General features: G+C 46.2%; 1 protein-coding gene across 5 annotated transcripts in view; it reads left to right on the top strand.

Annotated features, from left to right (window-relative positions):
• The window catches only part of ANKS1A (ankyrin repeat and sterile alpha motif domain containing 1A), a 177,666-nt gene that overhangs the window by 106,062 nt on the left and 43,636 nt on the right, over positions 1-27,968 (top strand). For all 5 annotated transcript variants that reach the window (XM_044254970.1, XM_044254986.1, XM_044254962.1 and 2 more), the window contains one exon: positions 56-645. In XM_044254970.1, the coding sequence (XP_044110905.1) occupies positions 56-645 (590 nt within the window). The remainder of the gene's footprint in view (positions 1-55; positions 646-27,968) is intronic.

Below are 27,968 nucleotides of genomic sequence, written 5' to 3'. Positions count from 1 at the left end.
GTTGATTTTTGCCACGTTTAATTTTTTATTTCTCTGTTTCTCTGTCCACTCCAAGACCACAGGCGGAGCAGTAGCAACCGGAGCCAGGACTCTGCGGAGGGGCAGGACGGGCAGGTCCCAGAGCAGTTCTCAGGTCTTCTCCACGGCTCCTCCCCGGTGTGTGAGGTGGGACAGGACCCTTTCCAGCTGCTCTCTGCCCCTGGCCAGAGCCATCCAGAAGGGTCCCCTGCACAGGGCGCCTGTCACGAGGCCAGCATGCAGCTGGAGGAGACGGGTGTGCACGCTCCTGGAGCCTCCCCGCCCAGTGTCCTGGACCAGAGTAAGAGAGCAGGTTATCCGGCTGGCCTGCCCACCACCAACAGCCAATCGCACCCCGAAACTTTGACTCACACAGCATCTCAACACCCTGGTGGTGCTGAGGAAGAAAGAGACCGGAGTGGGGCTAGGAGCCGAGCCCCTCCCACCAGCAAACCCAAAGCTGAACTCAAACTCAGCCGCAGCTTGTCCAAGTCTGACTCTGATCTCCTGACCTGCTCACCCACGGAGGACACTACAATGGGGAGCCGGAGCGAGTCCTTGTCCAACTGCAGCATCGGGAAGAAGAGGCTGGAGAAGTCGCCCTCCTTTGCCTCGGAGTGGGATGAGGTAAGGCCACGTGATGTCAGAGGGAGCTGGGCTGGCCACAGCCCACCAAGGCTCCCCTGTGCGCCGACTCCTGGGACCAGGACTTGTGGGCCAGGCTTGCCCTGGTTCCTTCTCACTGTGACCAGAGTGTTTCTGACAGCCATGACGAGGCAAGCCCCAAGTTGCCAGGCAGGGGATCTCATTGCCCAGATGGCAGAGGAGAAGTCCCTTCATGGTTAAACTGGAGGGTGGTGGCCCCAAGCAGAGTTGTTCTGAGGGAGAAATGACATGTTGTTTGGAAATATTTGGATCCCCTTAGCCACTATCCAGGGAGTTGTGCTTACCCTGGAGATTCTTACGAAGAGCCAGAAAACTTTGCGTCTTCAGGAGGAAGAGGGAAGACTCAGAGTCAGCTAGGACGGGGTCGGTGGGTGGGCTTTGGGAGAAGCTACTGAAAGGGGATCAGAGGGGGTTTTTCTGTTCTCCGCTCCTCCGTGACTGTTCCTGCTGCATTCCCCTGGAAGACCAAACGCCTCTCTCAGCAGAAGCATTCCGCCTGGCCCACATTCCCGGGCTGGAGACGCAGAGGGCTAGGTGGTTGGAAAAACAGAGAGATTAAAGAAGAGAGAACATTGGGAGTCTGAGGCCCAGGTTAACTTGCATAACCACTGTTCTAGAATAGTTAGAAATATGTACCCGAATATTTTTCAGTGACCTGTGACATGTCTTGCTGGGCACAAGAATGTGTTTCTCAAAGATTGGTAAACACCCAGAGAATGTTAAAGTGCTACCCTTGCAGGCTTCTTGTGGAGAGAGAGCTGCTTTTGAAGGGAACTGGGTCTGTCTCCCAGGAACATTTTCAAGAGATGAATTTAGCTCGTAAAGAGGAGGGGAACAGTGCAGCTGACGTGCCTGTTTGAGTGATCTGTAGACTAAATGCTCTACCCAAGTCTACTCGGGTTGCAGCTGCAAAGTTATAGAAACCAAAGTGAATCCCATTCCAGGCGTGGGAACGGGGTGGGGGCAATTCCTGCAGCACTCTTATCTCCAGATAAGATGAGCTTAAGAACTCTTGTGTAGTCGGGACCGAAGAATTCTGTGCAGTAGAAAGTTTTCACTTTTCACTCATTTAGAAACCAAGGTGGAGTGGGTGAGCCTGGATTAGACACTAGACCACTTAAAGGAAAATCAGTTTGAGTGACAGAGCTCCTGGCCGGTGGGAGACTACCCACTAGGATCTGTTTGTTTGTAGGAAGGTGTGCTTTGCTTTTGCTTTTCAAAACACACAACATATGGGGTACCTTGGTGGCTCAGTGGGTTAAGCCTCTGCCTTCAGCTCAAGCCATGATCTCAGGGTCCTGGGATCAAGCCATGATCTCAGGGTCCTGGGATCAAGCCATGATCTCAGGGTCCTGGGATCAAGCCCTGCATCTGGCTCTCTGCTCAGCGGGGAGCCTGCTTCCCCCTCTCTCTCTCTGCCTGCCTCTCTGCCTACTTATGATCTTTCTCTCTCTGTCAAATAAATAAATAAAATCTTTAAAAAAAAAAACCACACACAACATAGAGTTTTACTCATTTACAGTCAAGGATAGGATGAGGCAGTTCACAAGTAAGAGAAGTGCTGTGTGCTCTGAAATGGGAGGAGGGGCAGATGGAGGAAAAACATCAGTGGGAGTGGGGAGGGTGGAGACGGAGGGTGGGAGGGGACTTCAGGAAAGATCCCAGAGACTTGGAAATGGGGGAAAACCAGATTTAAGCTAGGGGATGAAGAAAGGGCACTCACTTGTGGAGAGAATAGTGTGAGGGAAGTTGTGGAACTGGAGAAGCTTAGGTCATTTGGTTTCTGTAGGTAGCGTTCGTCTAGGGGAGCATAAGGAGTAATGGTGCGGGGTGGGGAGGCACCTAGCTGGCTCAGTCAGTGGAGCATGTGACTCTTGATCTTAGGGTTTTAAGTTTGAGCCCCACGTTGGGTGTAAAGATTGCTTAAGATATAAAATCTTCAAAAGCGATAGGGTAGAGAGATTGGGATCACATAGTGGACTGAACACGCGGCTGAGAAGTGAGTGTTTGGTTTGATAGCAAGGCTGTATCTCAGAATCCTTCAAATGGGCTGGCAGACAGCTTTACCAGTCTTATGAATTAACTCTTCTTTTTGGTTCCATCTTCCCAGCGTATCTTGCACCCAAGAGATCAATAGTGCCAGGTGATTGGCCGCAGGATTTCCCTGCTCTGTTAACACACATCACGGCCAGCCCGTCTGTCCCCTGGCCTCCATCATTGCCTCCTGGAGGAGGAACACAAAGTCACTGAAGCACGGCCCAGCGTCATCGAAGTGGGCTGTTCGGGCTAACGCACTAGTTGTCTCTTGGCCCCCTAGCTGCAGGAGGTTCATATGCTCCTGTTTTTTTGCAGGTAGAACTTGCGGGTGGCTACCGTGAACTCCGGGGCTGCTTGAGGTCTGGGTGTCCTAGGCCAGTCTGTGATGTGACTGAATGACTGGAAGCACTGTTGCACTTTAGATTCGAAAACCTAAGAGAACTGAGCCCTTATTGGAAGGAATTCAGAAGATCAAGATTTGCTCCTTTGGAGATGATTCACAGGACCCTTCTTGCATTATCCTTCATCATTGTTTTTGAGTCATATTATACATGGTTTTCGTGGTTACCTCTGTCAAAAGAGAAACTTCAGAAGTGTTTCCCCCAGTGGTTGGCCCTAGACCAAGGTCTTTGGCAGACTTTGCCAGAACGGGTCATTAGTTAATGGCTGCTCCCCACCCCACCCCTGACAGGTGCCTGAAGGCTGCTGTGCCGTATCTTGCACTTGATTTCTTTTCTTTGCCATCACTTGATCCCCAGGAGGTTGGGGAAAGCTTCTCGGAGGAGCTTGGTTCCAGCTCAGCTCCTCACTGTAGGGCCTGGGCAGCTGTGATCTCGGTGCAGATGGACATGCGGGCTGGTCTGCCAGACCACTCCTAGAAGGCAGTGCAGGCTAACACGCAGGGCTCAGGCTCCAGAGTCAGCAGACCCAGCTCCGAGCCCTGGCTCCACCATCCACCACTCCTTGTCACAGGAGTGGCCTTGGGAAGCCTCAGCATTGTTAGTGGTACTTGTGAAACAGGCAGTCAGGTCTGTGTTTCAGAGGCGTGGTTTTTTGTTTTTTGTTTTTTTTTTTACCGGTTAGACATATGTTTAAGTGCCTAGCCCAGTCCCTACTATGCTTGAAGTATTCAATAAATGGTAACTATTCCCATTATTATTGTGCCTGGAGCTTTGGAGAATGGGAACTGAGGCACAGAGTGTCTTCAGAACTTAAGAAAGGCAGAACTTTGGGGGGCTTGTCTAGTGCTGGCAAGGTGACAGGGAAGCCATGGCGTTCAGGCCCCTCGCCTGGTGAGGTCCTATATGACCCACCCCAGGGACAGAAGAGCCTGCCCAGCTGGGAGGGGAGGGCAGTAGCCCCACCCCACCCCACTCCACCCCACCCACCCCCGCTTTGCTCTTTGAGAAATTCACGAAGCTTCCTGCTAACTCTGGGAGAGAGAAGTTGGAGCGAAATCTGGGTCTCTTTCTACTGTTTATTTTTCAAATGTATTCTTCTATATCATGGCCAACGGTGGCTAGTTGATGGGCTGCTTGTCAGGGCTGTTGTTCTGTAACTGGGGGATGTGCACAGCTGACAGACTGGGAGTTGCTTTTTCCAAATACAGACTGCTCCTTACAGGTGCTTTGTGCCGCCCTTGGGTGATTCCCCAGAACGAGAGGACTTCGGAAAGTTGGCCTGATTAAGGGGAACCTCTGAGATGGCATCCGTTATGACACTAGGATTCTCCCTAGTTTCCATTAGATTTTTAGTAGCAAAAAAAAAAAAAAAAAAAGAAGAATTTACTTTGAAAAGTGCTCCGCCTAAGAGGAGATTAAAATCCAAGCTTCAGTAGATGCTTTCTCTGTTCACCAGTCAAAAATCAAAGCACCCCTTGTTATCTTGGTGATGCCTAATAGAATAGGGGCATAACAGAAGGTAAACTGGACAACTGTCCATCAGTACAACTTTAAAAATACATAGATTAGGAATGGGAAAATCACCTACATCTCTCTACAGGTTAGTCTCTGTTAACATTTGATGTGTATCCAAATTTGGGGTATGAGTGTATTTACCGATTTATAATTTCTGTCTTACCAGTTATGGCAACATCCATAAGACCTGGATTCAGACCTGAGTTGTGAAACGCACAGTGTGGTGTTGTGTGGCTGTGTCAGAGGGCTGGTTTATTCGTTGGTGTTGAAGCTGTCTTCCAGGTCCCTGTCGGACACCTTGCAGGGTATCTTCCATCTGCCCTCAGGCATGTTCCCTCTCCTTCTCTACCTGCCTGTGTGCCCCAGAAGGCTCATCTGTGTGGCCTGCATTGCGAGGCCAAAGGAATCCTGGGTTGGCTGTGTCCCCTCCTGAAAGACCAGCTCTCCTGTGAGGGACCTTTCCCTAAAGCTGCTGTCTCTGGGTTCTGATAACCAGTCCCTCCCCTGGATGCTTCTAGCCTGGGGCTCCTGGCTGTGAGTCCCTCTCCTTACTTGTTGATCTCTCTGTACCCTGTCCAAATGTGTATAAATAATCCCCTTATTAAGCTTTTTTGGTTGCCCAGTGTGCATGTGCCGTCTTTTTCCTGAGGGGACCCTGAGCCATACGGACATTTTGTAGTACTATTCCTATCCAGTGCAGGCCAGCCTAGATGGCTATGTGCTGGAGCAATAAAAACAGCTCGTGCATGTAAATTGTAAATCTTCATTTGCAAACGAGCCAGAAGTGTGGATATCCAGGGTGCTAAGAAGCAGGAGAAATTGATCATCTAACTTGAAGCCTCTCCCCTTTAGGAAGCCTTTTCTCTTTTCTGGAGCTGGTGGTACATCAGTGTCTCAGCTGTGTGCCCCAGAACCACCATCTCCTAGATGCATTTCCATCCCATCTCTGCACTGTGGGGTGCACCCACAAGGGCACACAGCAGCAGTTAATGTCCGAATTAAGTACCTCCTAAGAAGAACAAAAATAACCTTCTGGTCAGATTGTGGCTTGAATGTATGGCGTCCTTGGGGTCAGATAGGTCTCTCCCATAGCTGCCTTTGAATGAGATTGAAATTTATGAAAGACAAAAACCGCAGAAGGCCGCTTGTCTACTTAGCATAAACATTTGAGTAATTTAAAACTTGGCTGAAGGCTTAAATGATAAATTTGTGTTTTGTAATCAGTTTTCATAAATATTAAACAAGTGGGAAATGGATAAAGAGCAGGGATGCGTGCTTTGTGTGCATTTTGTATGAGCTGAGAATAATTTCTGGCAGGGGTTTGGGGGCACCGTCCGGTTCCACCTGAAATGAATGGTAGCTGAGAGGGGACCCTTGGCTCTGGGATCCCTCAGTGAGCAGTGAAGTGGCAGCAGCACAGAGGGCACCCTTCCAGGCCCAAGCGCCCTGTCCCAGGCACCCCACCCTTCCGCCTGTGCTGTCCAGTTGGAGGCATGATGTCATCAAGGGAAGAGCTGATTGGTTCAACTCCACAGAGGCTTGGGTTGATTTTAACCCTTGTGGGTTGGGTGTGCTAGAAGAATGACCTCTGCTGTAAAATAAGGAGAGTGGAGCTTGAGTTTGCGCTGACAGTGGCTAAACTTTCCCCACCACAGTCTGCAGTTTGTCTTGTTCTTTATCATAGAAACAAGCATACTGTGTAGTCTTTCTGGCTAAGCATGGTCAGCCCACTCTAGACAAGAATGTGAGGGGCTCCTGGGCGGCTCAGTGGGTTAAAGCCTCTGCCTTCAGCTCAGGTCATGTTCCTAGGGTCCTGGGCTCAAGCCCCACATTGAACTCTCTGTTCAGCAGGGAACCTGCTTCTTCCTCTCTCTCTCTCTCTCTCTCTCTGTCTACTTGTGATCTGTCAAATAAATAAATAAAATCTTTAAAAAAAAAAAAAGAATGTGATATACTCCTACCCCTGGGGACAAATCAGAGTGTGGACCGTCTATTTCGTTGTTGCCCCTGTGTACACAGGAGTCACAACTTTTGTCCTAGAACTTCGAGGTTTCCCTTGGTTTTAAGTGACCTGTTAAGATTGAGGGCTTTTTGTTTGTTTGTTTTTATTCCAGTATTTTAAAAAGAATCTCCATTTATAGGCAGTCCAGAAGAAACTGTTTTGCCTTCCTGTCTGGTAAATCCAAGGGATTTTGGTGAGCCCTGATTTAAAAAGATGCATATGGGCATTTCCATGGCCTTGACGCTAACAGAACCCCATACACAGTATTATGAATAAGACAGTGTTAGTCCTGGCTCTGTGAGGAGAGGCTTGGTGTTCTTGACCCCTGCCACACCCCACCAGACGGTCCTTGGTGACATCATGCCTCCCAGTGGACAGCGTGCCAGCAAAGGCGGGGTGGCTGGCACCTGGCCAGGAAGGGCGCCCTCCCTGCCGCTCCCTCTTTACTTTGCTTGGGGTTCTGGGGGACCTGGCTATTATTGTCCCTGTCTGCATCTCCCTGCTTCCCTCTCCTCTCTAGCTTTCTTTCTGGCTGCTTTCCTACCTCTTTACTCCTCCTGCTTTTCTTTTCATTTCCTTTTTTCCCCTTTGCTCATTCCTCCCTGTTCCTCTGTGCTCTTTCCTGGCTTTTTACTCCCTCCGTACTTTCATTTACTTTTCTTTTCCTCCTTTTCCTTCCTGGTGGCATCAAGGAGAGGTTTTTCTGATAGCCTTTCCTCTGCCTTCTCTGCCTGAAGGGTTTTTCTTGTCTTTTGTCTTTTAAACCTCTCACCCGTGTTCACTTGTTACATTCTCCAGAGCATTTTACTGCTTGTGGTCTTAGCTCTGCTTCCTCACCCCTATGCCACCCATCCACACTGTCACACTGTCTGCCCCCTGTCCTTTCAGAAATGGCCTGGTTCCACTTAGCCCCATCAGCACAGCACCATCAAGGACCAGGTAGGGATTTTGTGGTATTTGTGAAATTGCCAGAACATGAGAACTTCCCTTCTTGACTCATTTTTGTTTCCTTACATTTTGTTGTTTTCAAACCCCAGACCAAAAACTTGGGTGCCAGTGGATCTCAGTGAATATATGAGGAGAATTTGATCTTTAATGACAGTGCATATAGATGTCAAGAATCACAGAAAAATTTCTGGGACATTCTTTTTATGTACTTTGCTTCTGGTTTTGTATCTGTCTTCCTTCTTTTCTTCTAGTAATGGCGTCAGTTAGATACAGACGGAGTGGTTTTATGTAATTTAGGCAATAGTAGTTAGTCATATTATTCTAAACAGTTGTGCTTGAGAATCAAGTAGAGGTATTTTCACAGAATTGACAGTAATATAGAATCGAAGCATATTTTTATTAGAATTTTTCATTCATTCAACTAATTTGCGAAGTTTGAGGTATTCTGTTATTCCAGTAATTGGGGATGAGCAGTGAATGAAACAGACAAAATCCTGTGCCTTGTGTAACTGACGTTCTAGAAAGTAGAGGGGAAAGAGAAGACAATAAGTAAAATCAGAGTATGCTGGTTGGTGATAACAATGCTAATGAGAAAAAGCTGAGAGGAGGGATAGAGCCTGATGGGGATGGGGGTTGGGGCTGCCAGGGTGGGGCCCTCCGGGAAGGAGGGGGCGGGGTGGGGCGTGGCCTGAGCTGAGCCAGCAAGCTGCTTTCTGTTAGTGATTAGTTTCTCCTGTCAGACAAATGTGAAATTCCATTCTACACTTACATTGTCTTATAAATACATCTTAGTACTTGACTTTTACTTTTAACTTCCTCTTTTTAGCCACTGGCTTCTTTCCTTATCTTGGTTCCCCTCCCCTTTATTTCTAGTAATTTGTGTTGGGTGAGTTTTTATACATATATGCGTACATGCATGTGTACATATGTGCATATTTATGTATACACATACATATATTTTTTAAGCTACGGAAATAGAATGAAATCTGAATTTACAAGAATTTCTCAGACTTGGGGGCGCCTGGCTGGCTGCTTGGGAAGAGCATACAACTCTTGATCTGGAGTTGTTGAGTTCAGGCCCCACGTGGGGTGTAGAGATTACTTAAATAAATAAAACTTTAAAAAATTTTTTCTCAAACTTGTTCACTGTCGTTGTCATCCTGGAAAAGGAATGGGTTGTGGTAGAAAGATTAGATTCGGGGCGCCTGGGTGGCTCAGTGTAACTTAAGCCGCTGCCTTAGGCTCAGGTCATGATCTCAGGGTCCTGGAATCGAGTCCCGAATTGGGCTCTCTGCTCAGCAGGGGGCCTGCTTCCCTTCCCCGCTCTCTGCCTGCCTCTCTGCGTACTGTGATCTCTCTCTGTCAAATAAATAGATAGAATCTTTTAAAAAAAAAAAAGAAAGAAAGAAAGATTAGATTCTAGGTCATTGTTTTAGGAAATACATTTCCATGGACACATCCCATTTTCAAAGTGGAAATAAAATCTAAAAACCAGGATTATAAAGCAAGGGGAAGGAACTCCAAAATTATTTAGACCAGAAGATGGCCAGGAATCTAGAGAACAGAGATCCTATGAGAGAAGGACAGATGATTAGGTATTCAAGGAGTCGGGGCAGGAGAGTCTGAGTAGCTGCACCATCATTGTTTTGAACTCAGAGATGGTGTTGGTACCTTGAAAGGCATCTTAAGGGCTGATGGCCTGATGACTCTGAAATGCTTCCTGGTACTAGTCAAGCCCACAGATTTCAAACAGGTCATTGTTGCTGGTTAGAGAGGGTGGTGCAGGGGGCCTCAGATATTGTCTGACCCAGGGTGGAATTGCAGAGGTCAGTGGACAGGGAGCTTCTCAGATCCCAGGTATGGAGGTGGTCTTTATGTGTATATGTGCACACATGTGTGTACATGTAGGCTCTGTGTTATTTCACATGGTGAATTGTGTCCTGTTGGGGGCGGGGAGGTGTCTCAGTTAGCCACAAGCAGGGACCGTGGCTGCCCGGTTAGCGAATGCGTGGTATATGCAGGCTTGCGACTGGTTGGGGTCAAGATGCCAGGCATTGTGATGCCTCTGGTCTATCCATGCTCCTGCCCAGATGACCTCCCGCTGACTGCTCTAGCCCTCATCATCTCTGGCTCACACAGAGCCCCTTGACATGTAGCAAAACTACTAGCTGGCTTCCCTGTCTTCTCACAAGACAACTATGTCTCTGTTTGGATTTTTTTTTCCCTCCATGAAATGAATAGGCCCCAGAGAAGTTTAATTTGTTTAGAGATGTGGTGTGCAGTCAGAGTGGCAGCTAAGTCATTACCGGGCCAGAGGGTGAGGGATGGGCTTTTTTTATTACATAAGACTGGAAGAAAGCAACGAATCTGGACCTCCCCTGCAACACAGAGCTCTTTTCTGGCCCGCAGTGTTTTCACCAGCACCCTGAGATGTGCTCTGTGCTCTCCCCTCTGTGTTTTTGTGGATGGCTGCCCTTCCTGCTGAGGGTTTCTTTACTTTTCTTTTTCCTGCTTTTTCCCATGGATGTTCCCTTTTGAATGCCTCCAGGTGAGTAGCCTGTGGGTGAGAAGGATACTTGTGGCCTGAAGATCATGGGCAGAGCTGAGATGCTAAGCAGTCTGTCTCAGGATCCCACTCTGTCTTGCTCACATGCTCTAATGACCCGGTCTCCGGCGCCACAGGGCCCACCTGTCCATAACTCAAGGCAGTGTGTTTATTTGTCTGGACAGGTGGAAAACTGCCTAAGCTCGCTAGGGGCCTACAAATGACAATTTGTCTGGCAGTCTGTTCTTGCCTGTCCTGATTTAAACAGCCAGGAAGCCATTGTAAACTCAGCTGAAATGGTGTGGTTTGTGTCTGTGTTCCGGTTCCTTTCCACTTTGGAGCTAGTTATTTTCAGCAGGGCCGGCGCCAAAAGCCCCGTGAGAGGGGTGCCTTGTATCGGTTATGGGCGGGCAGTGCTGGAGTTCGCTGACACCTGGAAGATGGATGACCCTGGAGAAGTTTATCTCTGGGCCTGGCTGCGCCCCCTTTGTTGACCCAGAGGATAGGAGGGACCACCATGGAACCTGGGGTATGGTGGCAGAATACTTAAAGGATAGAAATTGCCAAAACCCAAGGAGTTGACCTGTGCTCTGAGAGGGAATAGTTGATTTAAACAGCCTTCCCATCTAACTGCATGTAGATGTTTAGGCAAAGCCAATGCTTGAAACAGAATTTTTGTACACTGGGGATTTTTTTTAAGTTATAATATTCAGTATTATATGACTAAAATTTAAAAGGTACCAAAGAACATATAGTTTTTTCAGACACCCAGCTCCTCTCCTGAGTTTTCTAGTATCTTTCTTAGAAGTATTTGTGCATTTGTAAGCATTTTAGCCATGTCAGGTATTTTTCTTTTCAAGACAAGTGATGCCATATTCTGCATACTGCTCTGAACCTTTTTTCATTTGATAATCTATTTTTTTAAAATAATTCTAATTAAGTACATAAAGTGTTTACTTTTCTTTTTTATATTTCATATGATTCTACAGTATGAATATACTAATCATTTATTTTAAAAGTTTTCTCTAGATAGATATTTTGGATGTTACTCAGTTTCTACTAATTACAAGTAAGACTGCAATACGTAACCTCATACAATGTCATTTTAAGATAAATTTCTTGACGATCAGCAGCTGTGTTAAAGGGTTTATGCATGTTAAATTTACTCTCACAGTCACAACTCCTATTAGGAGAGCCTATTTCTTGACACCTCACCAACCTGGGGGTGGTCAGCTTTTTAATCTCTTTTTGGTTAACAGATTGGTAATGTTATCCTGGTATACTTTTAAAGTGGGTGTCTTTTTTTATTATGAGTGAGGTCGTCATCTTTTCATATTTTTAAAAAACTGTTTTTCTTTTCTGAGCTGCTTGTTCCTTTGCTTTCTCTTTCCTCCTTTTCTTTGTTTTGATTGATGTTGATTTGATCTGTTTCTTTGAATTTATAGAAGCTCTTTATGTTTGAAGAAAATAGCCCTTTATCTATAATATGCATTGTCTTTTGGCAGGGTTTTTAAAAATTACTAATGAGGTATTTTGACATACAACAGTATGGACTTTTTAACTTACAGAAATTTATTTAGTTTTTTTTAAAGATTTTTTTTACTTATTCGAGAGAGAGAAAGAGAGGGAGGGAGAGTACAGAGGGAGAAGCAGCCTCCCCACTAGAAGAAAGTCTGATGCTGGGCTTGATCCCAGGACCCTGTGATCACGACCTGAGCCCAAGGCAGATGCTTAACCAGCTCAGCCACCCAGGTGCCCCAATATACAGAAATTTAAAATTTTGTATAGTTGAATCAATCTTTTCTTTAATGACTTCTAGATTTTGTGTCCTAGTTTAAAAAAACCTTCCCTACTCAGTTTATAAAATACACACACACACACACACACTCTCTCTCTCTCTCTCTCTCTCTCACTTCTCTCTCTCTCTTTCTTATTTTCTTCTAGTACTTTCAGGGTTTTATTTTTCAGGTTTAAATCTTTGTTTCTTCTGGAATTTATTTTTATCTAAGGAGTGATAAGCATCCTGTTGACTTTTTTCTAGCTTTATTTGAGGTGAAGTAAAATTTTAAGATATTTAAAGTGTATAAGGTAGTGATTTGATTTACATATATGTTGTGAAAGGGTTCCCCTCATTGAGTTAATTAACACATCTATCACCTCACGTACTTCGCTCCTCCTCCTCCTTCTCCTTTTTTGTGAGAACATTTAAGTTCTACTCTATCAGCAAATTCCAATTACACAATACAGGGTTATCAACTATAGTCATTGTGTTACCTATTAGATCATCAGATTTAATACAGACTGAAAGTTTGTACCCTTTTACCAGCCTCTCCTTATTTCCCCTCCCTGCAGCCCCTGGTTCTGTAAGTTGGAGGTTTTTTTGGTTTTGTTTTGATGTGTTTTTTTACGAGTCCACATATAAGTGATAACATACAGTTCTTATCTTGCTCTGTCTGGCTTATTTCACCCAGCAGAATGTCCTCCAGGTTTTAGGTTTTGTTTTTTTGTGGGGTTTTTTTTAAAGATTTTATTTATTTATTTGATAGAGATTACAAGTAGTCAGAGAGTCAGGCAGAGAGAGAGGAGGAAGCAGGCTCCCCGCTGAGCAGAGAGCCCGATGTGGGGCTCGATCCCAGGACCCCTTGACCATGACCTGAGCCGAAGGCAGAGGCTTTTAACCTACTGAGCCACCCAGGCGCCCCTTTGGTTTTGTGTTTAATATGCTCCAGGTTTATCCATGTTGTAGCAAATGACAGGATTCCCTTCTTTTTGAAGGCTGAATAATATTCTTACACACACACACACACACACACACATATATACATACTATATTATATTTACATAATTATATATAAATTATATGTACAGAAGTTATACAGACATAAGTGTACATTACTATATTTCCTTACTTTATCCATCAACAGACACTTAGATTGTTCCCATACTTTGGCCATTGTGAATAATGCTGCTATGAACATAGGGGTGCAAATATCTCTTTGAAATACTGATTATTTCCTTTGGACATAGAGCCAGAAGTGAAGTTCCTGGGTCATATGGTAGTTATGTATTTAATTTCTTGAGGAACCTCCATACTGTTTCTCCATGGTGGCTGCACAGTTTGCATTCCCACCAGCAGTGTGCAGGGCTCCCTTTCCTCCACATCCTTGCCAGCACTTTTTATCTCTTGTCTTCTGATCATAGCCATTCTACCCTGAGTGGGCCGATCACTCACTGAGGTTTGGATTTGCATTTCCTTCTTGTTGAGTGAAGTGGAACCTCTTTTCATGTACCTGTTAGCCGTTTGTATGTCTTCTTTGGAAAAATGCCTCTTTATGTCTTTTGCCTGTTTTATTTTATTTTATTTTATTTTGAGTTATTTAGAGAGAGAGAGAGAGAAAGTGAGAAAAGGAAGGGGCAGAGGGAGAGAGTGTCAAGCACAGGCCACACTGAGTGCAGAGCCCAGTGCAGGGCTCAACCCCACGTCCCTATGATCACAACCCAAGCTGAAATAAGAGTTGGATGCTTGGCTGACTGAGCCAGCCTAGGCACCCCCCTTTTGCCCTTGCCCGTTTTAAATTGAATTGGTGTTTTTTGTTTGTTTGTTTTTGGTTGGGTTTTTCTTGTTTTGTTTGTTTGTTTGCTCTTGAGTTTAGGAGTGCCTTACATATTTTGGCTATCAGCCCCTTATCAGATATGTGGCTTGCAAATATCTTTTCCCATTCCAAAAATTGCCTTTTTATTTTCTTGATGGTTTCCTTCACTGTGCAGAAGCATTTTAGTTTGATATAGGGCCATTTACTTAGTTTTGCTTTTGGTGTCAAATTAAAAAATCGTCAAGACCAAACAAACATCCTGCTGATTTTTAGCAACTATTTGATCTAGTCAACTACTTGATTCAGTTTTCCAGGTAAGGAAACTAAATTTCTAAGAATTGAAGGGAGTTATCTAAGGTGTTAGAGTTGATAAATGAAGAAGGCCAGCTTCTAAGTCTTGAAAAAATTGAATTTAAAAAAGAAGTGAGCCAAAAACCTCCAACATACAGGGCCTGCAGGGAGGTGGAAATAGGGAGAATAATTAATAAAAGGCGTTAATTTACAATTACTGTTCAATTCCTCTTGTTTCTACCCAACTTATCACAGGACTTTCTTACTTTTCCTCCCCCACTCCAGATGAAAATGTTGTCATGCGTGTAAAGGAAAGTGACTTGGGAGAGGAACTCTTGAGAGAAAATATGAGTTTTTCATTTCACTGTTAAAGCTCAAGCATTTCTTCCCCTTCCTGCTGTCCCAGAAGGAGGACTCTTAGGTTTGGGATCTTTTCTGCTTTTACTTTTATTTTGTCCGGGACTTGCAGAGTGATGTGGTGATTTCAAGTAAATTTGCCAGTTAAGACATTGGAGGAAATCTGAATTACCATGCCATCCACCTGCCTTAAAGATAGTCACTTTTGTGTCCTCTAAAAACACACTTCTGGCTCTTCCTTGGAAACTCCCAAGTGACCACCTCTGTGGTCTGCCATTACTTGTGTGAAATCTCAGGAAATCCTTTCTCATTTCCATCTAAGATCTGTGCCTTCCACCCCATTGGTTCTGGTTCTCCCTTGAGGGTCAGGCACACTGTCCTGCTTCCTGGTTGTTCGGACATTTGAAGCTGCAGTTATGTCCTCCTGCTCTCAGATCTTGTTTCCTTACCAGGCACCCGAGTTCCTTCTCCTTTTCCTCAGATGACTTGTTCTCAAACTGCATCTGTCCCGACCAGTTGATGCATGCAGGTCAGCAAGTCCTCTGGAAGTTGTGTGACATCATTACAGATGACATTATACAGCACGATGAGATTTTACTTGTCACACGGCATCTGATAATGCCTCATCAGGGAATGTGATTGCCTCCTACTCTCCTAAAAAATTAAGGGGATAAATGTGTCAGTGAGCCCAAATCAAGAACTGTACACGTGACCCCTCCAGAGCCCCTCCACCCTCATCAAGAGGCTTTCTGCAAAGCTCTTCTGCAAAGTAACGGAGAGTTGCATTCTGCCTCGGGAAGCTTCTGCCTGTGCTTCCTGCCTGGGAGACACAGCTGAGCCTCTCCCCTGTTGTGCTTTTTGGCAGAACCAATGTAGGTCTTCCCTGCACCCCAATATGGAACAATGCCTGTGACTACTCTCCACCTACCAGCAGAATAGCCGACTCTGGGTCCCTGAGCCTTTCTTAGGCATTGTTTGGCTGCTGCAGAACTCACTATGTCCTTAATTTGCAGAGAAAGATGTTTTTGTACCAGCTTTTCATTTAAAATCTATGGGAGAGATGGAAACTAGGAAAGCTTGTGTTGTCTACATGACCCCTAGCCAGGCCCTGTAAAGAGTGTCTCAAACCCTCACTTGTCCTTGACCCTGAACTCTTCCTCCTCTTCCCTCCTGTGTCAGTCCCAGGTTTCTTCCCACAGTCTCAACCTTCCATTCCCACGCACCTTCCTGGTACCCCCTCAGCAGCCACTGCCTCCGCATTCTCAGGCTTGCCTTTGGGCTTCTCCTCTAGTCCTTCTTACCTGGGGCTGCTCTTCATGATCTTAAATATTTTGTATTCCCTCCTCTCACTAAAAACCACCTTTGGTCCCTTATTGCTACAGTCCATATTCTTGAGCCTAGAGTTCATGATTCTCCAGAGAGAATAATCCCAGGGTCTAGCTTCTATACCTGGCTTTCTCTTTCATCTTCTACTTCTGGCTCCAGGCAATTCCTTTACCCACGATTTTCATCTACACTTTGGTTTAAACCTTTTTTTTCCCCCTGTTGGAATGGCTTTCTTGATTTCTTTTTTGTTGAAATTCCACCCTTCCTTAATGGCTTGCTCATTCATTCATTCAACACATTATGAAGAGCCTGTTGTACACCAGACATGGGTCTAGGTGCTGGGTGTATAGAACTGAAAGAGCAAAAAACCCTCAGCTTTTCAGGGACTTACAGTCTAAGGGGAGAGGCAGATATTAAACAAGCACAAACAAAAATATTTCACAAATGAAAATAAGTGCCCTCGAGGAAGAAGATAGTGCTGTGAGGGGCGGGAGGTGAGGTAGGCCCCATTTAGATGGAAGGACTTAGCCGGTCACCAGTGGCGGGGACCAGAGAGCTTAGTTCCCAGAGCGGAGGAGGTCCAGTCTCCACTATAAACCTGCCTGGGGGCACCTTGAAATTGCAGAGGCTTTTGTCAGCTGCTGACTCCTTAGGCACCAGTTGGCACTATGGGTATTGCTGATCTTGGTTTTTTGTGCATGGCCTGTCTCCCTCACGAGATCAGAGACATTTCAGGGTTAGTAATCACGGTTCATTTTTGCAAGCCCTTAGGTTCCCCTTCCCAGACTGGGCATTTAGAAGTGTGAGCCAATGACTAAGGACCTCAGATGTTGGAGGTCCTGAGTCCTTAAAATGTCATGTTCACTCCAAAGAGCTCAAGGTTTAGATTGCTAAACACCTTGCCATGCTTGGGTGTAGATCTCTTTCTTTTTCTTCTCAAGGGAAATGTAATAATTATGTCCTTCTCCATCTCACCCTTAAATTCTGAATTATCGTTTGCATAGTAATAAATAATAGCTCTTTTGTACCACCACTGAGGGACTCTAGAAAATATGTAGTATAATTTGCTTCGCAGATGCGAGCATAGAAATTTATGAGTTTTAGGAGAGGTTTGTTGCTAATGTTCTGGGATTTCTCAATTCGGTAGATTAGCCCCTCCCCTAAAATTTTTTTTAAATTGGAAACATTTTACTAAAACATTCTGATTTTGAAAGGGAAGTTTGACTTTGACATTTAAATGCCAATATAAGTTTTACTAACTCCATTTACTGTCTGCCCTCTCATACATAAAATAGTTAACATTTATAAAGAATGTTGAGAACAGAAGCCCCCTTGGAAATGTCACAGTGGCTGTTATAACCCTTTCTGCTCTCAAGTAGCATATATTTAAGTCAAGAACAAAAATAAGTTTGGCCTGTTCTTGGCCCTTAATCTTTTAAATTAGACTGAGAAGGAAAAAAAGAACTAAACCAACTATAGAATATTTCAGTTAAAATACCAGCTCCCGCCCAGGTAGCTCCATCTGTCCCCGTAGGTCTCCAGAAGGGCTTGCTGCGGTAGAGTGAAGGCATAACTAACCAAATCCTTAGCTGAGGCCATGTGTTTAAAGCCATTTACAGGCTTTATAGACACTTATTCCATGGAGCATAACAGTTAGCATCTCTGACATATATGCATGCTGGTGGAATTTTGATTTGGCTAAGGAGAAAATTTCCCAAAGCCCATTTTTTAAAAATCAGAAATACTTCTGCTGATCTCGAAATAAGGTCCTTGATGAGTCTTCCCCGTTGGGGTATTAACCCGGAGATCTGGCCATGCTCCAGTTCAGATAATGCTATTTCTCTGTGCTAAATTCCTCCTGAAGGTTCAATTAGATTTGGCCTTTATTCATCCTGGGCACTGACTGGAAAACTGCCAGTTTCTAAGGCCAGAGCTTAGTGATGGATGCATTTGTTTCACTGCTGACAAAGGTTTCAATGTAAAATGTCCCAGGCCCTCGAGGGTAGAAATAGAGACTGATCTCGCTGAAGAATAAGTCTATTGGCCCTCACGCTGAGATGGGTTAGCATCTCTCTCTGCTCTGGAAGGGGTTCCTTTGCCGGCATGGGCCCTGAGCAGACTGGATTTTGCTGCCTATACAGACCCCTTTCCTGGGAGAGAGGGCTACTAATTTAGGCCTTTTATTTGAAGACATCAGTGGTGTTAACACCGCAGTTTCTTTGGTCAGTCATTACACAAAGCAACATTTACTGGGTCTTGACACGGCTTGTGGAAAACACCACCTGCATTTGGGGAGCATTGTGTACCCCTACCAAATTTGGGGCTACACCTTTTACTGAATTTAGTTTAGACTGCTTGGATTAATTAAAATATATTTCCAAGCCTTTGGAGGCTTGTCATGACTTGGGTCATTGCATCATTTGCTATATATATACTATGATAATTGTGTCTATATTTCCTCGATGTCCAGCAGAAGGAGGAAATACAGCATCATAAATTGGAGGAGAGCTCAGTTAGAGGCAGTCAAATCTACAAAGGTGAGGGATTCACACTAAAGGATGGAAGCCCGAGCCGAGAGTGGGACTGACACCTGTAAACTCACAGAAGGATGACAGAGGCCATTCCCAGCCCTGTCCCCAAATCCTAGCACAATGAAGGAAAACACAGATGTAGAAACTTAAAGGGTGAGTTAGAACAAATAAAGGAATCTGCTCACTTTCCCCTGGTGGTAGTAAGCCTGTGGGACTCATTACCCGGTGAGTAGGTGGAACACGTTGACCTAGGAACTGTCTCGCTGTGAGTGACAGGTGAAAAGGCACTGGCTGGCCTCCTCGGAGCGCCGTTCCCAGTCACAATGCCAGGGGCTGTCCAGACTGGCTGAGAGAGTGCAGTCTATCAGCAGGTCGTTCCGGGATGCCAACTATGTGTCAGGCATCGTGCTAGGTGTTGGGTGCAGGGGGCACAGATGAGGACACCACTCTTTCTCTTAGGGAGCTTTCTTGAAGGACATCGGGGGTGGCTTCTGAATTCTGTTGTAAGGAGGGGTTGGGGGGCAGTATCTGATTGGAAATAAGGGCTTGTCTTAATGATACACCTCACTGTTTTTACCGAAGTTTTATGTGTTAGATCAACAAAAATCATTTCTTTTTTTTTTTTTTTTTTTTTAAAGATTTTATTTATTTATTCGAGAGAGAGAGACAGTGAGAGAGAGCATGAGCGAGGAGAAGGTCAGAGAGCGAAGCAGACTCCCCATGGAGCTGGGAGCCCGATGTGGGACTCGATCCCGGGACTCCAGGATCACGCCCTGAGCCGAAGGCAGTCGTTCAACCAACTGCGCCACCCAGGCGTCCCAACAAAAATCATTTCTAAATATGCTTCTGTTTATACCTTGTGTGAGACTAAGAAAATGTTAGTTGTTTATATATAAAAGAGTCTTTTCTTTGGGTTGGCTTGGCAAGGGACTGTTGAGATTACAGGTGGGTAAATGTGCCCCAGCCCCTGGTGTCCCTCTTTGAGGTGGCATTGCTGGACTCCGTTTCCCCCGTGTAATCTTTTTTTTTTTTTTCTTTTTAAGATTTTATTTCTTTATTTGACACAGAGAGAAAGAGAACACAAGCAGGGAGAGCAACAGGCCGAGGGAGAGAGAGGAGCAGGCTCCCTGTGGGTCTCGATTCCAGGACCCTGGGATCATGACCTGAGCCAGAGGCAGACATGTAACTGTCTAAGCCACCCAGGTGCCCCACCACCTGTTTAATCTTAATGCCGTGTGGACACAGGGGTCTTGAGGTGGTTGTTTGTTACTGAGTTCCTTTCTACCTCAAGCCTGGCTGCATACTGACCAGAGGTTGCCAGTCTGGGTCTGTTGGAGGTCCAACAGCCTCACCTGTCTTCCCAGTCCCACAGTTTATTTGTTGGTGATTTTGAACAAATGATGGTCCTCCCTGGTGAGTTTCTCCTTTCATAAAATAAAATAAAACAAGAATGTTTCAGCAGGTCCCCCGTGGAATCGGGAAGGTCAGTGGTTTGCCTAGGATCCATCAGGAGATGTGTTCAGAAGCCCGGCCTCTCAGAAATAGAGTGGTGTCATCCGCAGCTGCCCTTCACAGGTGGCTGCCCCGCCTCTCCCCGCTCGTGTCCTGCTTTGCATTCAGAGCAGGAAAGCTGTTAGCACAAGGCTCATTTAAAACCTCAGTTGAGGAGGTTATCATAGCATCCTTAATTCTAGTGAGTGGCTCCCATTTTCCCCTCAGCAGTCGGAGTGATTAAATGTCATACTGTATCGGGGAGTACCAGTTAAGAACATGGTTTTCATGCTGGATGCTTGCACATTCTTTGGTTGGTTTTGGGCACCATACTGACCTACCTTGGCGGCCCCTTTAATTGGGGCATTCATTGAATTGAATCGGACTGACTGTCCCGAAGGCTCTTGGGGCCAGGACTGCTGTCAGGGCCTCACCTGCCCTGTCACAGTCGACCCACTGGAGCCGCTAAGCTGTTGCCCACATTTCTCATCACACTGCCCAGACAGCCAGGCAGAATGGTTTTGCTTTGATTTTGAGCCAGCATGCTGCTCTGCTTCATTATAAAATGTCTGAGCTGGACTGTTGCCCAAACATGAGTTCTGTCCTCACAGGTTAGTAAATTGAGGCTCACTGAGGACATGACCATCCCAGAGTCTCACAAGACCTTTGACAGTGCCCAGACCTCTGTTGCCCAGAAACATCTTTGGGACAGAGTGGGCACTGTTGCTTGTTGACTAAATGAGCAAACCCAGATCTCCTGGGATGTGTTTGAGTAACAGTTCTTTTTACCTTTTTTGGTTTAGACTGTCAGCCTACCAAATCTCCTTTGGGTTCAGTGACTGATCTAGAGTGTTACAAGATTCCACCCGTTTTCTTGAAACAGACAATCACCCTTTCTGTTGCAAATGCTGGCTGGAAAGTTTAGCCTCCTTGTTGCTCTTTCCCGAATGCAGTGGTCTTCGGGGTGTGACTACAGACCACCAGCGCCAACCGCACGTAGGGACAGGACAGAAATGAGGATTTTTGGCTACTGAATTTGACCTTCAGGGTCAAAAGCGCAATGGGTTCTCCAGGTGATCCCCTTGCTGCTGGAGTTTGACAACCACTGCTTTTAGAGCCGTCTTGGCAGGGTTTTCTCCAGCGTGGGGTTGTATAACATTAGTAATCAAATAAAATTTAATGTATGTTTTATCTGACACATTTAATATTTCCATGGTAGTTATTGTGCTAGCGGTAATTAGGCAAATGAAAAGCAGTTCTTATAAATGGCTATTAGAAGTATTACCCAGGCAAATCAAGTTTTTATAGTTTTTTTAATCCCTCTGTTAGCTATGCCATTGGCAGTTTCCCTCATTACAGATATACATCCTTCAGACACCCACAGAGATAACGCTCATCCATATTCAGCTCTAATTTCCCAATTGTTGCGGTTCCCTGTGCCCATCTATCTTAGGTTGAGTTCCCCCCAAACATGGGATTTAGTTAGATGCAGATCGTCTATTTGGGAGGTGATCTCTGAAAGTACTGGTTAGGGAATGGGGTCGTGAGAAAGAAAGGAAAGCAATAAAGGGTTTGTGATCATGGGGTTACTTCTCTGGGCCCTGGGGCTCAGCCCCCTGGGAAACTCTGACAGAGGGCCTCAGGTATCCCAATGAGGGTAGAGGGGGCTGGGCTGTTCACCACCCATCAGTGGTCCCAGGCTTTTCTGGATGCACCCCTGTCCCCGCCCTGAGGTGGTGGTGGAGCACCATCACTATCCCTGTTGGTACTTGCCAGGGCAGACCTGCTCCTGGGGTTCTGGTTCTGGAGGGGAAGTGGCGGGCAAGTACTCAGTGTCAGGAAGAAGGTAGAGGGTGCCATGAGAATACTCTGGATCTTCAAGTCTGAGCCAGCGAGAGAGCAGGGTGCAGCAAATGAAAAAATCTGGTGCTGTAAGTGGCTGGCATTGGGTCTCTTTGGTGAAGAAGAAAAGGAAAATAAGAGGATTCTGGGCTCTGGTAGGAGTAGAAGGCAAAAGAGAAACTTAAATTTCTTGTCGGCGAAGCCTGGAGTGCCCTTTCCCCCAACACCAACTGATACCCCACTCTGGGGTTCTAGTCTCTCGAGGCTGCAAAGAACGATCGGAAGCCAGCCACACTGAGAAGAAAGGGGGCTGTGTGCCAGGCCTCCCTTTGGGTGGATCTGCTGGCACATTGTGGTTGCTTGCCAGGCTGCAGAGGATAGAGGAACCAGAATCTTGCATTCTTACTGAGGTCACTCTAACCCAGTTTTGACAGGTCCACGATAAAGGGATAAAATCAAGGACAATGAGGAGTGTCACCGTAGCGCCACTGGGGTTTGGTTACCAATTGCCTTTACTCTGATTATGTCTATTCTTTCTTTGTGTCTCATTGTCCTTTCTAATATAAAATGAAGAAGGTAATTTTCATGTTAAGTTAAAATTCTTTTCCCTTATTCAGATTTTTTTTGTTTTGAAATAATTATAGATTCACAGGGAGTTGTGGAAATAGTACCGAGAGACCCTTGACTCATTACCCTTCACCCAGCCAGTGCTGGTATATTCCATAACCCTAGTACAATATCAGAACCAGAAAAGTGACACAGGCATAACCCACATACCTTATTCACACTCCACCTGTTTGACACAAGCGTGCATGCGAGTGTGTGCGTGCATGTGTGGTTTTATTAGCTGTAGTTCATGTAACCACCAGCACCGCCGAGTTCACAACTGCCCTCTCACCAAGCTCTCCCTCATACTTCCATCGTGTTCATTTGTTAAAGTCCTTATTTGCCATGATGAGAAGTTGGCAACTGTCTAACGTTGCTGCGATCCCAGTTAGGAGGGAAAACAGCCTACAGACTTGCTAAGTTAGGGACCACTGCCCTGTGTCCCCTTGTTGAAGTGGGACCGTGCAGTACTCTGCACAGAAGCCGTTTTCCTGAGAGAGGGGAGTGCCAGGGACACAGAGAGCTGAGGGTGAGGACACTTACCTCTCCCTGAGGGCCTTTGCCTTTAGGATCCAGCCTCCGGAGGCCTCAGTATCTTCCACAAAGGCTGCTCCCTGTGCTGCCGCTTCCAAAGGCTTGCAAAGTCGTAGGGTATCTCAGCAGAGAGGCAAGAAGCAAGGCTTGGGCCCTCTTCTCCCCCTCTCACTGCCGTGGGCAAGTTCCTTAACCTCTCTGAGCCAGCCGTGCCTTCCTCATTGGACTGAGAGATGCATCTCTGTCTTCCCATCCTTTGTTGCCAGTGATGCGATGGTGAGGGTGCAGGGGTCGAGACATTGCTCCTCGTACCAGCTGGACTCACGTATTCCCACTTCTGGGAGCAAAGCATTCTTGAAAAGGAGGTTAGGGGTTCTGTGCTTCATGATTTTGACTAGAGCCATCCTGTTTATTTTCAGCTCTGTAGAAGCATATTTGAGATTCTGATGCTTGTGCATGCACGCAGGGACACACAAACGCCCAAGCTCAGAGATGTTTGAGAGAAACGGATCTCTTGTTGATCAAGGTTACAGTGGACACCACGCTTCTTCAGTCTAAGCTTATACCTTCTCTACGCCAGTTCACTTGCTGCTCAAGCCTTTGATTCGATAAGAGTAGAATCTTAGAAGACAAGGCTCCTGTACCTCTGTGAACAGTAGCACCAGGGAAGCCCTACCTGGGGCTCCTGGCCTTTTGCCAGGGACTCATGGGGGTCTTGTTAAGCTTCCCCTTCTCCCACTTATTCTCTCCTCTAGACCTAAGGGATTGGCACACTTGTTCAGGCTGCCTTCCCCCTGATTCTTCCATCTCTCCTTTTGGCCCAGCACTCTGTAGGAAAGGACAGAGTTTTCCAGGGGCTCCCCAGTTTTGCTGAAACTGAAATAGACGCACAGGCCCCTTTTTACTGCTTGTCAGACAAAACAAAAATGGGAAACTCAGAGGCGAGAAGAAATAGCCTGTAAATAGCTGGCGGCGATGTTGTAAAGTTACTGGAAATGTTAAAGCAGTAATTGTCCTGGGTCTTCCTCAAACATTAATAAAACTAGGTCTTTCCTTAGCTCCTCTAACGTCTTCCTCATTATTTGTTGTCTTGCGGCTACGGCTCCCTGCCTCCTGGGTGTGCATGCAAAGCCCCTGGAGAACAGGCTTGACAGTGACAGATGCTTGTGAAAGAGTTGAGGCTGGCGTGTCGTGGTTGCTTGGGAATCCTGGTGCAGGCCGAGGCTGGAGATGGTCTTTCGGTGGGTGGCCCAAGGATCTCCCAGTGCAAAGGTTTCGCAACATGGAGAGGGCAGCATGTCCATCTTGTCTGCCTTTCTTTTCCCGGTGTGCTGCTCTTATTGTTGGGCTTCCTGAGGATATGCGTGCAGTCTGCAACTCCAAGCCTCCCTTGGTAACAGGCCCAAGAGCGCAAGTCCACAGGGGTTCTCCTGGTGCAGGCGGTCTTCACTGAGACCGTTTTGAAAATGCTATGTTCATTCTGGTTACCCAGTGTGGTTGTGTACTTTAACGTGAAGCTTAGCCCACAGCAGTTTCGTGCTGCTGCCCATATAGGGAATGGCTTCTCTCAGGAGTCCCAGAAGACATGTAACCCTGCCCTGCCAGCCCCATGAGAAGCAATGCCTTATGACTCTCCCTTTACCAGTGTCCTTTCTTCAAATGCCAGGTCCTTTCCATGGCCTCTCACTCCCTCTGCGGTCAAAAGGAGCCCCTGACCTTGAGCCCCGGGCCCAGAATTTAGTGGGCTAATTCAAGAATATCAAGTTGTGCTTGTGAGATGGCAGCCTGCATTGTTTAGGAACACTGACATGGATGGTAAACTCCACAGGAAAGCAGCGGGGTGGTAGCATTTAATCCCAGAAGCCAGTGGCCTCAGAGGAGCATGGAAGGGAGGCGATGACCTACGAAAGCCATGCTGTTCGGTGGCTGTGTTCTGTTTCCTGCAGTGCATGGTGGGTTTCTGGATGGGTCACATCTTACTGGTGTTTGAAATCGTGTTATAAACAGACCCTTCGGAATTTAAGAAATACTTCATTTTTTTCAAGATGAAAGAACACAGTTGCTTGTGGTTGAGGCCAGCCTAGGGCTGATCATGGAGCTTGTTGACTGAGGGACTCAGCAGTGAGACAGGGAGGATGCAGCTGGAGGCGTTTTACATGGAAAAATCCCGCACATCTGGGAAAGCCACCACTTTCCCCCTCTCGTTTCCTCTTTGGGGAAAAAAAAAATCTCAGATCCAAGAAAGTCGTATGTCCTAAACATATCTCTCTCTAAGAGTCGGTTAGATGTATCCACTTTCTCTTCAGGTGTTTTTCCACTGGGTATTGGCTAAACCCGCCCAGTGCTCAGTACCTGCTAGGAGCCCCAGTGGGAAGGACAAAAGGAGCTGAAGGGGCGTGGCGTGCACCTGTGGGAGGACCAAGGGATCATCCTTGGGCGATATTTATGTGAGCATGTTTGCTTTAGTGTAGTACAGCTGGGCTGTCTCTGCCCCAAGGAACCTAACACAAAGACCTTAGATGCAGTCAGTCCAGAAAGGGTGCTGGCAGGGAACCAGTGCTTTTCAGACACCTGCTGTGTGCCGGCCACTCTCTCCACGTTACTGCAGTTAATCCCCACAGCGCACCTCGAAGCAGGTGTCGCCATCCATATTTACAGACGAAGTTCAGGTAGGTTATGTATTTTGCCAGAGGGACAGACGAAGGATAAAGCCTTGTCCGACCCCAAAAACTTTTCAGTGTTAGACTGCACACAGTGTGGAGGGACACAGGTGACTTGAGCTGGTCCTGAACAGAATTACAGGATAAGGATTTGGGGGCTACAGATGAGGCACAGACCTGCCCGGCTTGGGCTTGTGATCTCAGGAGCAGTGGGAATATGGGTTGGTGGGTAAGGTGCAGTAAGAGGTAGGCACAACCATTAGGCCTCCAGTGGGGGCCACACATCCCTGGTGCACTATTGTCTCTAGCTCTGCCTTCCTACCCAGAAAATAATTAGCCTCCACTGACTTATTCTTACAGAGTATTTCCACATATCTTATCCTCCATAAGTATATTTGGGGGACATAAGGATGCCATTCCCATAGATTTTTATACTCCATGATGGGTGGGGCAGGGCACAGACTAGTTCTAGCTCAGGTGTTTTGTTTAGGGTGACCTTGGATGCCCTTAAACTTCATAACACATCTGGGAGACTTGGAGGACTCCAGTTGCTCTGCCTCCCTGCCCCATGGTCTGCCAGGGCAGATAAAGGGTACCATGTGGAGGGGAGGGTCTTAGTTAACCTCTGGGACTCTCTGTCTCTGGGCTTTCAGCTTGAGATCTGGGCTGCCAGGAGTTCCCGTTACCAAGTGCTGTGTGCGAGTGAATGGCAGCGGAAATTTGACTTGCATGAGGTAGTCCCTGAGTTTGACAGAATATAAGAGCCCATGACTTGCTAATGCTTTTGATCGGTAACTCACAGGGCCCTGGCTGGTTGACCCTGGCCCCTGGGAGTCATCAGTGAAAGCGCAGGCATTGTGCTACCAGAAACTGCAATGAGGAAGGAGGAAGGGCTGAGAGTATGCTGGGATTCACTCGGGTTTATTTACCAGCCCGCGGTGGAGAGGCTTTTCAGGAAAAAGAAGCAAGAGAGGAGTTCTGTATCTGTGTAAGTTGAGACTTACTTGATAATGAAAGCAGTTTGTGAATTTCAGCGTCGCTGGGCTCACTGTATCTGTGACAGGCTAGTGTTTATCGAGCGGTGCTGCCAGCTCCCCACAGGAGCTTTCTAGGTGGACACTTGGGATGGGGGTTATTTGGCTAATTACAAACCTCTGTTAAAGGAGGAAGTCATTTTTAAAAAGAATACATTTTAATTTCACCCTAAATGGATAGGTGTGTATCCCGGTCTTTTGATGTGGAGCTAGGGTCTTTTCTTTCCCTGTCGACCTGCTAATCTGGACTTCTCTGTCCATTATTTATGAGCTGAATCACACCCACGAAACATCATTGGTTAAAACTTCCAGTTTGAGTTTCTTAGAAGTAAAGCAGGAACTTAGCCACTTGTGAAAGTCGGAGTACGGAATCCTTTTAGAATGTTTTATAATTTATTTCTCCAACGACACCTAATCCAAAAGCACATTTTTAAAAAATGATTCTGTTATTGAGTCTCCTCAAAGCATCTCCTTGGTTGTCACGGAAACTGCTCTTTTTGTGCTTGTTTCATCATTTAGGTAAAGTTTAATCAAATTTTCTGTTTTCATCAACAAATATACAACCATCTTAAACAGTTTTGGAAATGATCCCAGCTGATTCCTGAGAAGCAGAACACCCATTGGGTAGAATCAAAAGACCCACGGGTGTGCTCGAGAGGGTTGTGCCAGCTGGGAACATGGTCATGAGTTCCCGGAGGGAGTAGATGGTGTGCAATTCGGTGAGCTAGCTAGAGGTCATTACCGGACTCGCAGGCTCCGTGCTGGGATCCCTGTTGCAGATGGCCCTGCTTGTTCCACAGTCTGCCTCTCTTGTTGCCTCTCGATCCTGCCCTGCAAGAGCCAGCTCTCTCAGAGGCATGGGGCATGATGGCAGCACCCCGGCCTCCAGGCCTCTCCTTTGCCTTTGCAAGGCTGAGTTGAGACCCTGCTTCCTCTCCTCTCTCTGGTGTTATCTTGGGTTCTCCATGTTCTTGCCAGGAGCTGCCTTATAATATAGAAAGGCGGCACCTCCCTCCCATGAAACATCTTGTCCTGAATGGAGAAGCAGCTTCCAGCTGAGTATTCAGGAAGCGAGCTATTGTTCACACAGCACGCTCTAAACATTTTCTGCCAGAAGGAAGCCCTTTCCCTCTGGTTTGTCCTTTAAAAAAAAAAAAAAACAAAAAACAAAAAAAAAAAAAAACACCACAAAAACAAAAAACAGAAAAACACAAAGGAACCTGCGTTTTGAATAACTTGTTTTTAAGGTAGGATTCTCTTTATTTTGGAACCAGATGAATGTGAATCATGAGTGCAAACCCTTTCTAATCTTTATAAATTGAAAGGAGCAACAGAGTAGGACCTTGTGGGCTGTTTGCCTGGCATTGCTGCTCTTAGGAGGGCCAGGGAAGTTTCTCAGTGTAAGCAAGACCTCCATCTGGTCAAGGGGGCTCCTGAGTGAAAACTAAATGACTCTTGGGCTCAACTCTGTTTTTTCGAGGACTTCATTTTAAAATGTTCCTTACTACTTTCTGCTATGGCCCCAGGATGTGGCAGGTATACCAAAAGTTCCCAGTAACAGGGACAGACAG

The sequence above is a fragment of the Neovison vison genome, chromosome 1 (genome assembly GCF_020171115.1).
Source record: "Neovison vison isolate M4711 chromosome 1, ASM_NN_V1, whole genome shotgun sequence".
NCBI classification, from domain to species: Eukaryota; Metazoa; Chordata; class Mammalia; order Carnivora; family Mustelidae; genus Neogale; species Neogale vison.
Note: the sequence above shows the minus strand (reverse complement) of the source record. Positions and strands in the feature narration are given on the sequence as shown.